At 40.6% G+C, this 14,315-nt stretch overlaps 1 protein-coding gene across 1 annotated transcript; it reads left to right on the top strand.

The window, feature by feature from the left end:
- Nucleotides 1-5,816: 5,816 nt before the first annotated feature.
- LOC116814247 (ferritin heavy chain-like) lies at nucleotides 5,817-6,638 on the top strand. Its single transcript, XM_032761469.2, has one exon. The coding sequence runs from the start codon at nucleotides 5,926-5,928 to the stop codon at nucleotides 6,475-6,477; it is 552 nt and encodes a 183-aa protein (XP_032617360.1). The 5' UTR covers nucleotides 5,817-5,925; the 3' UTR covers nucleotides 6,478-6,638.
- Nucleotides 6,639-14,315: the final 7,677 nt, after the last annotated feature.

The raw sequence follows: 14,315 nt of genomic DNA, 5'->3' as shown, positions 1-14,315 counted from the left end.
AATTCTGAAACCACTATACTCTATACCCTGAATGAACAAATAAGTAAATTAATGAGATAGTGAGGACCAGATGTCTCACTGGTTACAGATTTGTTTTGTCTCAAACTTTACACATGAAAAATAAAACAGATTCAGAGCAACCAGTTTACATTCTCATCCTTAAGGAAAAATGGTGGTGTCTGAGGCAATGGAAGTAAAATAAGCAGAGAATACTAGGTAAAGAGGCTTTTGAAGCTGTTATCCATTTCTAATATACTGCATTGCAAAGGAATTTTGAGGAAGGAATGAAAAGTGTTGTGAGTAGGCAAAGAGGAACCTGGGTCTTAGCTCTTAAAAGAGATTTAAATGAAGAATTGAGGTGTGATGCGAATGACAAAGTTTGTAAATCCACATCATGAAATTACAAAACCAGAGGATCCAACATGAGCAGAAGAGCCATCAATTTAACTGCATTTCAGAACCCATGTTTATTAAAGTGTTTAAAAGGGGATGTACTATTTTTACCAGCATCCTGAACTAGAGTATAACACTGAATCATTTGTTTAGTGCTCCTACAAGCTTTAAATAATAGTTGAATAAAAGAGACAGATTGTTTTTTAAAAAAATTCAGTTTGTGTGACGGGTGCTGTAGGTAGTGTTGGTGTTTCCAAATAATAAGAATAAACTAATTTATGAAATAGCAATAATTATTTTTAGAAAGGTGTATAGTTAATTAGATTTATCTAAGTATTTCCTATTAGAGTTAATTAAAACCATTAATATTGTAAGAATAATGTCAAAAATTAATACAATGTCATACATAAATTCATATTTGTCAGGCCTCTGAGCCCAAGCAAAGCCATCACATCCCCTGTGACTTGCATGTATACGCCCAGATGGCCTGAAGTAACTGAAGAATCACAAAAGAAGTGAAAATGCCCTGCCCTGCCTTCACTGATGACATTCCACCACAAAAGAAGGGAAAATGGCCTGTTCCTGCCTTAATTGATGACACTATCTTGTGAAATCCCTTCTCCTGGCTCATCCTGGTTCAAAAGCTCCCCCACTGAGTACCTTGTGACCCCCACTCCTGCCTGCCAGAGAACACTCCCCCTTTTTCCTTGACCTACCCAAATCCTATAAAACAGCCCCAACCCTATCTCCCTTTGCTGACTCTTTTCGGACTCAGCCTGCCTGCACCCAGGTGAAATAAACAGCTTTATTGCTCACACAAAGCCTGTTTGGTGGTCTCTTCACATGGATGTGAGTGAAATTTGGTGCCATGACTCAGATCAGGGAACTGCCCTTGGGAGATCAATCTCCTGTCCTCCTGCTCTTTGCTCCATGAGAAAGATCCATCTAGGACCTCAGGTCCTCAGATCCACCAGCCCAAGAAACATCTCACCCATTTCAAATCTGATAAGCAGCCTCTTTTTACTCTCTTCTCCAACCTTCCTCACTATCCCTCAACCTCTTTCTCCTTTCAATCTTGGCGCCACACTTCAATCTCTCCTTCTCTTAATTTCAATTCCTTTCATTTTCTGGTAGAGATAAAGGAGACACGTTTTATCCGTGGACCCAAAACTCCGGCACCAGTCACGGACTAGGGAAGGCAGCCTTCCCTTGGTGTTTAATCATTGCAGGGACGCCTCTCTGATTATTCACCCAGGTTTCAGAGGTGTCAGACCACGCAGGGACGCCTGCCTTGGTCCTTCACCCTTAGCGGCAAGTCCTGCTTTTCTGGGGGAGGAGCAGGAAACCTGACCTCTTATCTCTGTGCCCTGATCCCTTATTTCCGCACCCCAACCCCTTCTCTGCTTTTCTGGAGGGCAAGAACCCCCCCACCCCTTCTCCCTGTCTCTACTCTCTTTTTTCTAGGCTTGCCTCCTTCACTATGGACAAGCTTCCACCTTCCATTCCTCCTTTTTCTCCCTTAGCCTGTGTTCTTAAGAACTTAAAACCTCTTCAACTCTCACCTGACCTAAAATCTAAGCATCTTATTTTCTTCTGAAATGCCGCTTGAACCCAATACAAACTCCACAGTAGTTCCAAATAGCCAGAAAACAGCACTTTCAATTTTTCCATCCTACAAGATCTAAATAATTCTTGTCGTAAAATGGGCAAATGGTCTGAGGTGCCTGACGTCCAGGCATTCTTTTACACATCGGGCCCTCCCCAGTCTCTGTTCCCAATGCAACTTGTCCCAAATCTTCCTTCTTTCCCTCCCACCTGTCCCCTCAGTCCCAACCCCAAGCATCGCTGAGTCTTTCTAATCTGCCTTTTCTACAGACCTATCTGACCTCTCCCCTCCTCGGCAGGCTGAGCTAAGTCCAAATTCTTCCTCAGCCTCCACTCCTTCACCCTATAATCCTTTTATCACCTCCCCTCCTCATACCCGGTCCGGCTTATAGTTTCATTCCGTGACTAGCCCTCTCCCACCTGCCCAGCAATTTACTCTTAAAAAGGTGGCTGGAGCTAAAGGCATAGTCAAAGTTAATGCTCCTTTTTCTTTATCCCAAATCAGATAGCATTTAGGCTCTTTTTCATCAAATATAAAAATCCAGCCCAGTTCATGGCTCGTTTGGCAGCAACCCTGAGACGCTTTACAGCCCTAGACCCTAAAGGGTCAAAAGGCCATCTTATTCTCAATATATATTTTATTACCCAATCTGCTCCCAACATTAAATAAAACTCCAAAAATTAAATTCCAGCCCTCAAACCCCACAACAGGACTTAATTAACCTCACCTTCAAGGTGTACAATAATAGAGGCAGCCAAGTGGCAACATATTTCTGAGTTGCAATTCCTTGCCTCCACTGTGAGACAAACCCCAGCCACATCTCCAGCACACAAGAACTTCCAAACACCTAAACCGCAGTGGCCAGGCATTCCTCCAGAACTGCCTCCCCCAGGAGCTTGCTACAAGTGCCAGAAATCTTGGCACCACCAAGGAATGCCCGCAGCCCAGGATTCCTCCTAAGCCATGTCCCATCTGTGTGGGACCCCACTGGAAATGGGACTGTTCAACTCACCTGGCAGCCACTCCCAGAGCCCCTGGAACTCTGGCCCAAGGCTCTCTGACTGACTCCTTCTCAGATCTTCTCGGCTTAGCGGCTGAAGACTGACGCTGCCTGACTGCCTCAGAAGCCCTGTAGACCATCATGGACGCCGAGCTTTAGGTAACTCTCACAGTGGAGGATAAGTTCGTCCCCTTCTTAATCAATACGGAGGCTACCCACTCCACATTACCTTCTTTTCAAGGGCCTATTTACCCTGCCTTCATAACTGTTGTGGGTATTGACAGCCAGGCTTCTAAACCTCTTGAAACTCCCCAACTCTGGTGCCAATTTAGACAATACTCTTTTAAGTATGCCTTTTTAGTTATCCCCACCTGCCCAGTTCCCTTATTAGGCCGAGACACTTTAACTAAATTATCTGCTTCCCTGACTATTCCTGGACTACAGCTACATTTCATTGCCGCCCTTCTTCCCAATCCAAAGCCTCCTTTGTATCCTCCTCTTGTATCCCCCCAGCTTAACCTACAACTATAAGATACCTCTACTCCCTCCTTGGCGACGGATCATGCACCCCTTACCATCTCATTAAAACCTAATCACCTGGCCGGGCACGGTGGCTCACGCTTGTAATCCCAGCACTTTGGGAGCCTGAGGGGGGGCGGATCACGAAGGTCAGGAGATCGAGACCACGGTGAAACCCTGTCTCTACTAAAAATACAAAAAAATTAGCCGGGCATGGTGGCGGGCACCTGCAGTCCCAGCTACTCAGAGAGGCTGAGGCAGGAGAATGGCATGAACCCGGGAGGCGGAGCTTGCAGTGAGCCGAGACTGCGCCACTGCACTCCAGCCTGGGCGACAGAGCAAGACTCCATCTCAAAAAAAAAAAAAAAAAACCTAATCACCCTTACCTCGCTCAATGCCAATATCCCATCCCACAGCACGCTTTAAAAGGATTAAAGTCTGTTATCACTCGCCTGTTACAGCATGGCCTTTTAAAGCCTATAAACTCTCCTTACAATTCCCCTATTTTACCTGTCCTAAAACCAGACAAGACTTCCAGGCTAGTTCAGGATCTGTGCCTTATCAACCAAATTGTTTTGCCTATCCACCCCGTGGTGCCAAACCCATATACTCTCATATCCTCAATACCTCCCTCCACAATCTATTATTCTGTTCTAGATCTCAAACATGATTTCTTTACTATTCTTTTGCACCCTTCATCCCAGCCTCTCTTCGCTTTCACTTGGACTGACCCTGACATCAGGGTCAGCAAATTACCCCTCAGGCTCAGCAAATTACCCCTCAGGCTCAGCAAATTACCTGGGATGTACTGCCGCAAAGCTTCACAGACAGCCTCATTACTTCAGTCAAGCCCAAATTTCTTCCTCATCTGTTACCTATCTCGGCAATAATTCTCGTAAAAACACATGTGCTCTCCCTACGGATCCTGTCCGACTAATCTCCCAAACCTCAATCCCTTCTACAAAACAACAACTCCTTTCCTTCCTGGGCATGATTGGATACTTTCGCCTTTGGATACCTGGTTTTGCCATCTTAGCAAAACCATTATATAAACTCACACAAGGAAACCTAGCTGACCCCATAGATCCTCAATCCTTTCCCCACTCCTCTTTCCATTCCTTGAAGACAGCTTTAGAGACTGCCCCCACCCTAGCTCTCCCTGACTCATCGCAACCATTTTCATTACACACAGCCAAAGTGCAGGGCTGTGCAGTCAGAATTCTTACATAAGGACCGGGATCGCTTCCTGTAGCCTTTGTCCAAACAACTTGACCTTACTGTTTTAGGCTGGCCATTATGTCTCCGTGCAGCGGCTGCTGCCACCTTAATACTTTTAGAGGCCCTAAAAATCACAAACTGTGCTCAACTCACTCTCTTTATTTCTCATAACTTCCAAAATCTATTTTCTTCCTCACACCTGACGCATATACTTTCTGCTCCCTGGCTCCTTCAGCTATACCCACTCTGTTGAGTCTCCCACAATTACCATTGTTCCTGGCCCAGGCTTCAATCCGGCCTCCCACATTATTGCGGATACCACACCTGACCCTCATAACTGCATCTCTCTGATCCACCTGACGTTCACCCCATGTCCCTATATTTCCTTCTTTCCTGTTCCTCACCCTGATCACACTTAGTTTATTGATGGCAGTTCCACCAGGCCTAATCACCACACACCAGCAAAGGCAGGCTGTGCTATAGTACAAGACACTAGCCCGCCTCTTAAAACCTCTCATTTCCTTTCTATCGTGGAAATCTATTCTCAAGGAAATAACTTCTCAGTGTTCCATCTGCTATTCTACTATTTCTCAGGGATTATTCAGGCCCCCTCCCTTCCCTACACATCAAGCTCAGGGATTTGCCCCCACCCAGGACTGGCAAATTAGCTTTACTCAACATGCCCCGAGTCAGATAACTAAAATACCTCTTAGTCTAGGTAGACACTTTCACTAGATAGGTAGAGGCCTTTCCTACAGGGTCTGAGAAGGCCACCACAGTCATTTCTTCCCTTCTGTTAGACACAATTCCTCAGTTTAGCCTTCCCACCTCTATACAGCCTGATAACAGGCCAGCCTTTATTAGTCAAATCAGCCAAGCACTTTTTCAGGCTCTTAGTATTCAGTGAAACTTTTATAACCCTTACGGTCCTCAGTCTTCAGGAAAAGTAGAACAGACTAAAGGTCTTTTAAAAACACACCTCGAGACGTTCTTCGCCGAGAGTCGTCGGGGTTTCCTGCTTCAACAGTGCTTGGACAGAACCCGGCGCTCGTCCCCCACCCCAGCCGGCTGCCCATAGCCAGCCTTCCGTCACCTCTTCACCGTGCCCTCGGACTGCCCCAAGGCCTCCGCCGCCGCTCCAGAGCTGCGCAGCCACCGCCGCCGCCGCTGCCTCTCCTTAGTCGCCGCCATGACGACCGCGTCCACCTCGCAGGTGCGCCAGAACTACCACCAGGACTCAGAGGCCGCCATCAACCGCCAGATCAACCTGGAGCTCTATGCCTCCTACGTTTACCTGTCCATGTCTTACTACTTTGACCGCGATGATGTGGCTTTGAAGAACTTTGCCAAATACTTTCTTCACCAATCTCATGAGGAGAGGGAACATGCTGAGAGACTGATGAAGCTGCAGAACCAACAAGGTGGCCGAATCTTCCTTCAGGATATCAAGAAACCAGACTGTGATGACTGGGAGAGCAGGCTGAATGCGATGGAGTGTGCATTACATTTGGAAAAAAATGTGAATCAGTCACTGCTGGAACTGCAAAAACTGGCCACTGACAAAAATGACCCCCATTTGTGTGACTTCATTGAGACACATTACCTGAATGAGCAGGTGAAAGCCATCAAAGAATTGGGTGACCACGTGACCAACTTGCGCAAGATGGGAGCACTCGAATCTGGCTTGGCAGAATATCTCTTTGACAAGCACACCCTGGGAGACAGTGATAATGAAAGCTAAGCCTCAGGCTAATTTCCCCATAGCCATGGGGTGACTTCCCTGGTCACCTAGGCAGTGCATGCATGTTGGGGTTTCCTTTACCTTTTCTATAAGTTGTACCAAAACATCCACTTAAGTTCTTTGATTTGTACCATTCCTTCAAATAAAGAAATTTGGTACCCCCCCCAAAAAAAAACCACACACCTCACCAAGCTCAGCCACCAACTTAAAAAGGACTAGACAATACTTTTACCACTTTCCCTTCTCAGAAGTCAGGCCTGTCCTCAGAATGCTGCAGGGTACAGCCCATTTGAGCTCCTGTACAGATGCTCCTTTTTATTAGGCCCCAGTCTCATCCCAGACACCAGACCAACTTAGACTGTGCCCCAAAAAACTTGTCATCCCTACTATCTTCTGTCTAGTCATACTCCTATTCACTGTTCTCAACTATTTCATACATGCCCTGCTCTTGCTTACACTGCCAGTTTACACTGTTTCTCCAAGCCATCACAGCTGATATCTCCCGGTGCTCTCCCCAATCCCACTCTTAACTCTTAAAGTAAATAAATAATCTTTGCTGGCAAGGCTATGCTGAACCTCTTTAAGCACTCTCTAATTAGATGTCCTAAGTCCTCCCAATTCTTAGTCCTTTAATACCTGTATTTCTCCTTCTCTTATTCCGTTTAGTTTTTCAATCCATACAAAACCATATCTAGGCCATCACCAATAATTCTACATGACAAATTTTTCTTCCAATAACCCCAGAATATCACCCCTTACCACAAAATCTTCCTTCAGCTTAATCTCTCCCACTCTAGGTTCCCACGCTGCCCCTAATCCTGCTCGAAGCAGGCCTGAGAAACATCACTCATTCTCTCTCTCCATACCATCCCCCCAAAATTTTCGCCGCCCCAACACTTCAACACTATTTTGTTTCATTTTTCTTATTAATATAAGAAGGCAGAATGTCAGGCCTCTGAGCCCAAGCCAAGCCATTGCATCCCCTGTGACTTGCATATATACGCCCAGATGGCCTGAAGTAACTGAAGAATCACAAAAGAAGTGAAAATGCCCTGCCCTGCCTTAACTGATGACATTCCACCACAAAAGAAGGGAAAATGGCCTGTTCCTGCCTTAACTGATGACACTATCTTGTGAAATTCCTTCTCCTGGCTCATCCTGGCTCAAAAGCTCCCCTACTGAGCACCTTGTGACCCCCACTCCTGCCCGCCAGAGAACAACCCCCCTTTTTCCTTTACCTACCCAAATCCTATAAAACAGCCCCACTCCTATCTCCCTTCACTGACTCTCTTTTCGGACTCAGCCCGCCTGCATCCAGGTGAAATAAACAGCTTTATTGCTCACACAAAGCCTGTTTGGTGGTCTCTTCACAATATTGATTGTCAAACTAAAATTAAAACATCTTATTGCTACTTTAAAACATTTTAGAAAGATAATTTGAGCCATTTTAAAAAACCATCATGTGAGTAATATTGTATTGACTAAATAATTAAAAGTTTTTCAGTATGGTACTCTTGAACAAGGCAGCTTGTCCGTCCATGTTTGTAGCAGTATCATTTCAGTGATTGGGGGAGCACCCTTCATCTTCCTCTCCAATAAAGATGTATATAATAACTACTTTTTTTTTTTTTTGCATTTTCTTCTCTAACATCTGTGCCTTCCCCTCAAAATATCCCATAGGAATGATTTTAGCATGATAACAACCAACATCCTGCTGCTTGTATTACTTTTTACACGAATTACAACACAAGCTTCAAGATTTGCTTTGTCTCAAACTGTACACATGAAAATAAAACAGATTCAGAGTAACCACTTTAAATTCTCATCCTGAGGAAAAATGGTGGTGTCTGAGGCAATGGAAGTAAAATAAGCAGAGGATTACTAGGAAAAGAGTCTTTTGAAGCTGTTATCCATTTATTTTTGTTTTTATTTATTTGTGTGTGTGTGTGTGGCGGAATCTTGCTCTGTTGCCAGGCTGGAGTGCAGTGGTGTGATCTCGGCTCACTGCAACCTCCGCCTCCCGGGTTCAAGCGATTCTCTTGCCTCAGCCTCCCGAGTAGCTGGGACTACAGGCGTGTGCCACCATGCCCGGCTAATTTTGTATTTTTTTAAGTAGAGATGGGGTTTCACCATGTTGGCCAGGACGGTCTCGATCTCTTGACCTCATGATCTGCCTGCCTCGATCTCCCAACGTGCTGGGATTACAGGCGTGAGTCACAGCGCCCAGCCATGTTATCCATTTCTAATACCCTGTGTTGCAAAGGAATTTTGAGGAAGAAATGAAAAGTGTTGTGAGTAGGCAAAGGGGAACCTTGGTCTTAGCTCTTAAAAGAGATTTAAATGAAGACTTGAGATGCGATGCAAATTACATAGTTTGTAAATCCATAAAAGCTCAGGTGTGGCAAATTTTCAAAGTATTTGCATTTTTCTTTGATAATGTTTTCAGAATATTTGTATTTCATAAAAATATAATAAACGAAATATTTTGCTTTCATTATAAAGCACTCTTCTTCATCACCTCCAAATTACTATCATTTCATTTAAAGACAATTTTAAAAGTTCTCCCACATTATGAAGCACAATAAATTATACTACATATTCATTCCACTAACTATTCCTTGAGGTATCTCTTGAAAATTATATTTACTATTTCTGATTCATTATCTTCACTACGTTTTCTGGAATTATTAATTTTATATCTTTAACTCTGCCTTGAAATTATGTTTTTTAAGAGGAAATTTTATCTGGAATGGCATATAAAAATATTTTTATTTTGATTATTGGATTTTTTTCATATGCCCCTTAAATAACAATACAGTAATTTTGTTTCCATGATTTTGCTGAACTTGGGCAATAGGATGTTTTGTTATATTAAAACACTCTCAATGTAAATAATAAATGTTTTTATTAAGGCCCAGGTTCTTACATTTTCAGATTTTGATTCAGATTTAGAAATACAAATTGTAATCAGTGGAATGGGTAAGACTATAGTAGTAAATGTACACACTTAGAATATAAAATATTGTTCATTCTATAACAGCAAACAATTCACTGTTGGCATTGTTACACAGGATTACTAACACATGATTTATGCAATAATTTGCACACTAATTTGTGAAAGGTCCTATTGTTGGATTTCTGTCTAAGATAGTTAACAGAAACTCTCTGAATGTAGATAGCAAGGAACATGTGGCTGCCCGTAGCATCTTGAAAATTGCTATCAGTCTAACTCGTATTCATTGGCCCTCTCCAGAATATGTAACATGAAAATAAAATGAGCAGAAAAAACTATTCACACATATGAAAAGAAAATGTTCTTAGCAATGACCATGAGACAGGTAAGGGGAATGAATGAAACTCAGGCTTGTGGATATTGCTAACCTTCTTTCATTAGAATTTAAAAAGGATTGTAATTTTTTTTTTTTTGGTGTGTAATCTTTTTGTTAGCTCTCTTTTCTTTGCCTTATTTTCTCAGTAAAGTCTTTTTAAAGTTTTTTGAAAATTTCTCCCTGTTTTTACTAAGCTAAGGGGGAAAAGGAGGTAGATATTTGTATTCATGCCTAAGCATATAAAGGGAAGAATTTGCCATAAAGGTCAGAGGTCAGGCTCATGAAGTTCCTACTATTTGAAGAGCCTTAAGAGAGACTATTTGAAGAGTCTTAAGAGGCAGAAACACAGGGACTTGATGGTGAGGACCACTGCTTTTCCATCAGCTCTTCCTGCCATTTCATTTGAGGATATCTGAGGGATGTGCAAGTTTGAATACTCATGATTTCTTCATTCTTTCCTGGGGTTTTGGTGACTTTGATCTGGACTCTGGTGACAATATTTACTAAGTCCAGGCACAATCTTTAAGTTTTTACATTCATGGTTTTATTCTTACATCACAACAACTTAAGACATAGTATGTATATTATCCATATTGTGTGTATTATAAAATTTCTGATTTAGATGCAAAATTAACTTATAAAAGACAATAAAGCATGCTGGAGTATGCCTGTCTTCAAGGGAATATGCTGGTCTATTTCAAATCATTGTCTTGATTAAAAAATGTCCTATAGTTCATATTTTTTAACCCCTACTGCTATTAATCAAGTGTTTCATGTAAGTGCACTTTTACTACTTCCAAGATGCCTAGAATAGTAACATTTAATATATACAATTCCGAATAACTCTGAACATAACCTTATAATTAACTGTGAAAATTATTTTAGTTTAAGGATTAAATTTTAAATGAATGGCAACATAAACAATCTATGTGTCAAATCTTCTAGAATTTTTTTTTTTGCAGAACTTATTTTTTATAAGTTAACTCAAAAATAATTTTCCCTTTTCAAAATTCTTGTCAACAGCTCAGTGAAATAATTTCCTGAATAAATAAAAACTATTCCTATTATTTGTCCCAAATACTTTCTAGTCATTAAGTCAATAATTTTACAAAAATTTTAGGATTATACTTCTAAAAGTAAGTTAAGTTTCTACAGTATTCGATAAAACATTCTATGGAATTGGCAATGTACCATTTATACAACCAGCGTGTGTGCAGGCTTTTTACATGGATATATTGCATGATGCAGAGGTTCAGGATAGAGATCCCATAATCCAGGTAGTAAGCACAGTATTTAATAAGTAGTTTTTTAATCCACGTCCACTTGTTTCTTCCCACACTAGTAGTCCACAATATCTATTGTTCCCATGTTTATATTCATGTTTGCTCAATGTTTAGCTTCCGCTTATAGGTGAGAACATAAGTCTTTGGGTTTTGTTTCTGTGTTAATTTCCTTAAGATTATGGCCTCCAGCTGCATCCATGTTGCAGCAAATGATGTGATTTTTTTATTTCTTTTTATAGCTACATAGTATTCCGTGCAGTTTATGTACCACAGCTTCTTTATCCAATCCAAAACTGAAGGGCATCTAGGTTGATTCCCTGCCTTTCTCTTGTAAATAGTACAGGGATGCGTATGTGAGTGCGTATGTCTTTTTGGTAGTATGATTTATTTTCCTTTGGATGCATACCAGTAAATGGCATTGCTGGGTTATATGACAGCTCTGTTTTAAGTTCTTTGAGAAATCTCCATACTCCAAATTGGCTGAACTAATTTACATTTCCACAAACAGTATATAAGTGCTCCCTTTTCTCTGTAACCTTGCCAGCATCTGTTATTTTTTTTACTTTTTAATAATAGCCATCCTGACTGGTGTGAGATGATATCTTACTGTGGTTTTGATTTGCATTTCTCTGATGACTAGTTAAGGAAGCTGAGCAATTTTTCATGTGTTTGTTAGTCATTCATATGTCTTCTTTTGAGAAGTGTCTATTCATGTCCTTTGCCCAATTTTTAGTGAGGTAATAATCTCATTACGAATTTTTATTTTTATTTTTTGGCCGGGTGTGGTGGCTCATGCCTATAATCCCAGCACTTTGGGAGATTGAGGCGGGTGGATCGCTTGAGATCAGGAGTTCGAGACCAGCCTGGCCAACATGGTGAAACCCTGCCTCTACTAAAATACAAAAATTTGCCAGGCATGGGAGTGCATGCCTGTAGTCCCAGCTACTCAGGAGGCAGAGGTGAGAGAATCGCTTGAACCCAGGAGGTGGAGGATGCAGTGAGCCTAGATCACTCCATTGCACCCCAGCCTGGGTGACAGAGTGAGACTAGGACTCGAAAAAAAAAAATTGTTTTCTGATTTCCTTAATTTAATTATAGATTCTGGATATGAGACCTTTGTCAGATATGTAGTTCGCAAATATTTTCTCCCATTCTGTAGAATATCTGTTTACTCTGTTGATAGTTTATTTGCTGTGCAGAAGTTCTTTGTTTAACTGTATCTCACTAGTCAATTTTTTATTTTGCTGCAATTGCTTTTGGAGACTTAGCCAAATATTCTTTGCTAATACCAACATTTAGAAGGGTATTAGCTAGGTTTTCTTCTAGGTTTTTATAATTCAAGACCTTACATTTAAATCGCTGACAGATCTTGAGTTAATTTTTGTATATGGTGAAAGGTAGGGGTCTAGTTTTTTCTTCTGCATGTGGCTAGCCAATTATTCTAGCACCATCTATTGAACAGGGAGTCCTTTCTCCATTGCTTGTTTTTCTCAGCTTTGTTGACGATCAGATGGTTGTAGATGTACAGGTTAATTTCTGAGATTTTTATTCTGTTCCATTAGTCTATGTGTCTATATTTGTACCAGTACTATGCTGTTTTTATTGCTGTAGCCTGATAGTATAAAGTTAGGTAGTGTAATGCTTCTGGCTTTCTTCTTTTTGCTTAGGATTACTTTTGCTATTCAGATCCTTTTTGGTCTCATACAAATTTTAGAATAGTTTTGACTAATTCTGTAAAAAAAATATAACATCGTTGGTTTGATAGGAATAGCATTGAAACCATAGATTGCTCTGGGCAGTATGACCACTTTAATCATATTCATTCTTTCAACCCATGAGCATGGAATGCTTTTCTATTTATTTATGTCATCTCTGATTTCTTTCAGTAGTTTTCCTTGTAGAGATATTTTTCCTCCTACGTTGGCTGTATTCTTAGGAATTTCATTTTCTTTATGACTATTGTAAAGAGAACTGTGTTCTTGATTTGACTCTCAGCAGGGATGTCATTTGGTATAAACATGTCACTGATTTTTGTACATTGATTTTGTATCCTGAAACTTTACTAAAGATGTTTATCAGTTTTAGGAGCTTTTTGTCAGTCTTTAGGGTTTTCTAAGTATAAAGTCATATCATCAGTAAAAAAAGATAATTTAACTTATTCTTTTCCTATGTGGATGCCTTTTATTTATTTCTTTCTCTTGCCTGGTTACTCTGGCTAGGACCTCCAGTACTATATTGAATAAGGGGTGGTGAGAGTGGGCATCCTTGTATTGTTCCAGTTCTCACAGGGAATAGTTTCAGCTTTTGTTCATTCAGTTTTACATTAGCTGTGCATTTATCATAGATGGCTCTTATTATTTTGAAGTATAATCCTTCAATGCTGACTCTGTTGAGGGTTTTTATCATGAAGAAATGTTGGATTTTATCAAAAGCTTTTTTGAGTCTTTTGAGATGATCATATGGTTTTTATTTTCAATTCTGTGTATATGGTGAATCATATTTACAATTTTTATATGTTGAACTAACTTTGCATCCCTTAAATGAAGCCTACTTAATCATGGTGAATTAACTTTTTGATGTGCCACTGGATTTGGTTTGCTAGTATTTTGTAAAGACTTTTAGATCTATGTCCATCAGGAATATTGGCTTGAAGTTTTCTTTTTTCATTGTATCTCTGCTAGATTTTGGTATTAGGCTGATGTTGGCTTCATAGAATGAGTTAAGGAGGAACACCTTCTACTCAATATTTTGGAATAGTTTCAGTAGGATTGGTACCAGTTCTTTGCATGTCTGGTAGAATTTGGTTGTGAATCCCTATGGTCCAGGGATTTTTTTCTGAGTGGTCAGTTTTTTATTGTTGATTCGATTTCAAAAATCAATATTGATCTATTCAGGGTTTCAATCTCTTCCTGATTCAATCTTGCAGCATTGTGTGTTTCCAAGAATTTATGCATTTTCTCTAGATTTTCTTATCCGTGTGTATCAAATTGTTCATTGTAGTCTCAGAGGACCTTTGTATTTCTGTGGGATCAGTTGTAATATCAACTTTATCATTTCTGATTGTTCTTATGTGGATCTCTTTTTTTAAATCAAACTAGTAATCTATCAATCTTGTTTATTCTTTCAAATAACACATTCTTGATTTCATTGATCTTTTGCATAGATTTTTGCACCTGAATTTCATTCAAGTCTTTTCTAATTTTAGTTATTTCTTTTCTTCTGCTAG

The sequence above is a fragment of the Hylobates moloch genome, unplaced genomic scaffold (assembly GCF_009828535.3).
Source record: "Hylobates moloch isolate HMO894 unplaced genomic scaffold, HMol_V3 SCAFFOLD_1, whole genome shotgun sequence".
In the NCBI taxonomy this organism is placed as follows: domain Eukaryota; kingdom Metazoa; phylum Chordata; class Mammalia; order Primates; family Hylobatidae; genus Hylobates; species Hylobates moloch.
Note: the sequence above shows the minus strand (reverse complement) of the source record. Positions and strands in the feature narration are given on the sequence as shown.

What these genes read in the sequence shown, in the direction of transcription:
- LOC116814247 (XM_032761469.2), top strand. Translation starts at nt 5,926, where the DNA reads ATGACGACCGCGTCCACCTCGCAGGTGCGCCAGAACTACCACCAGGAC.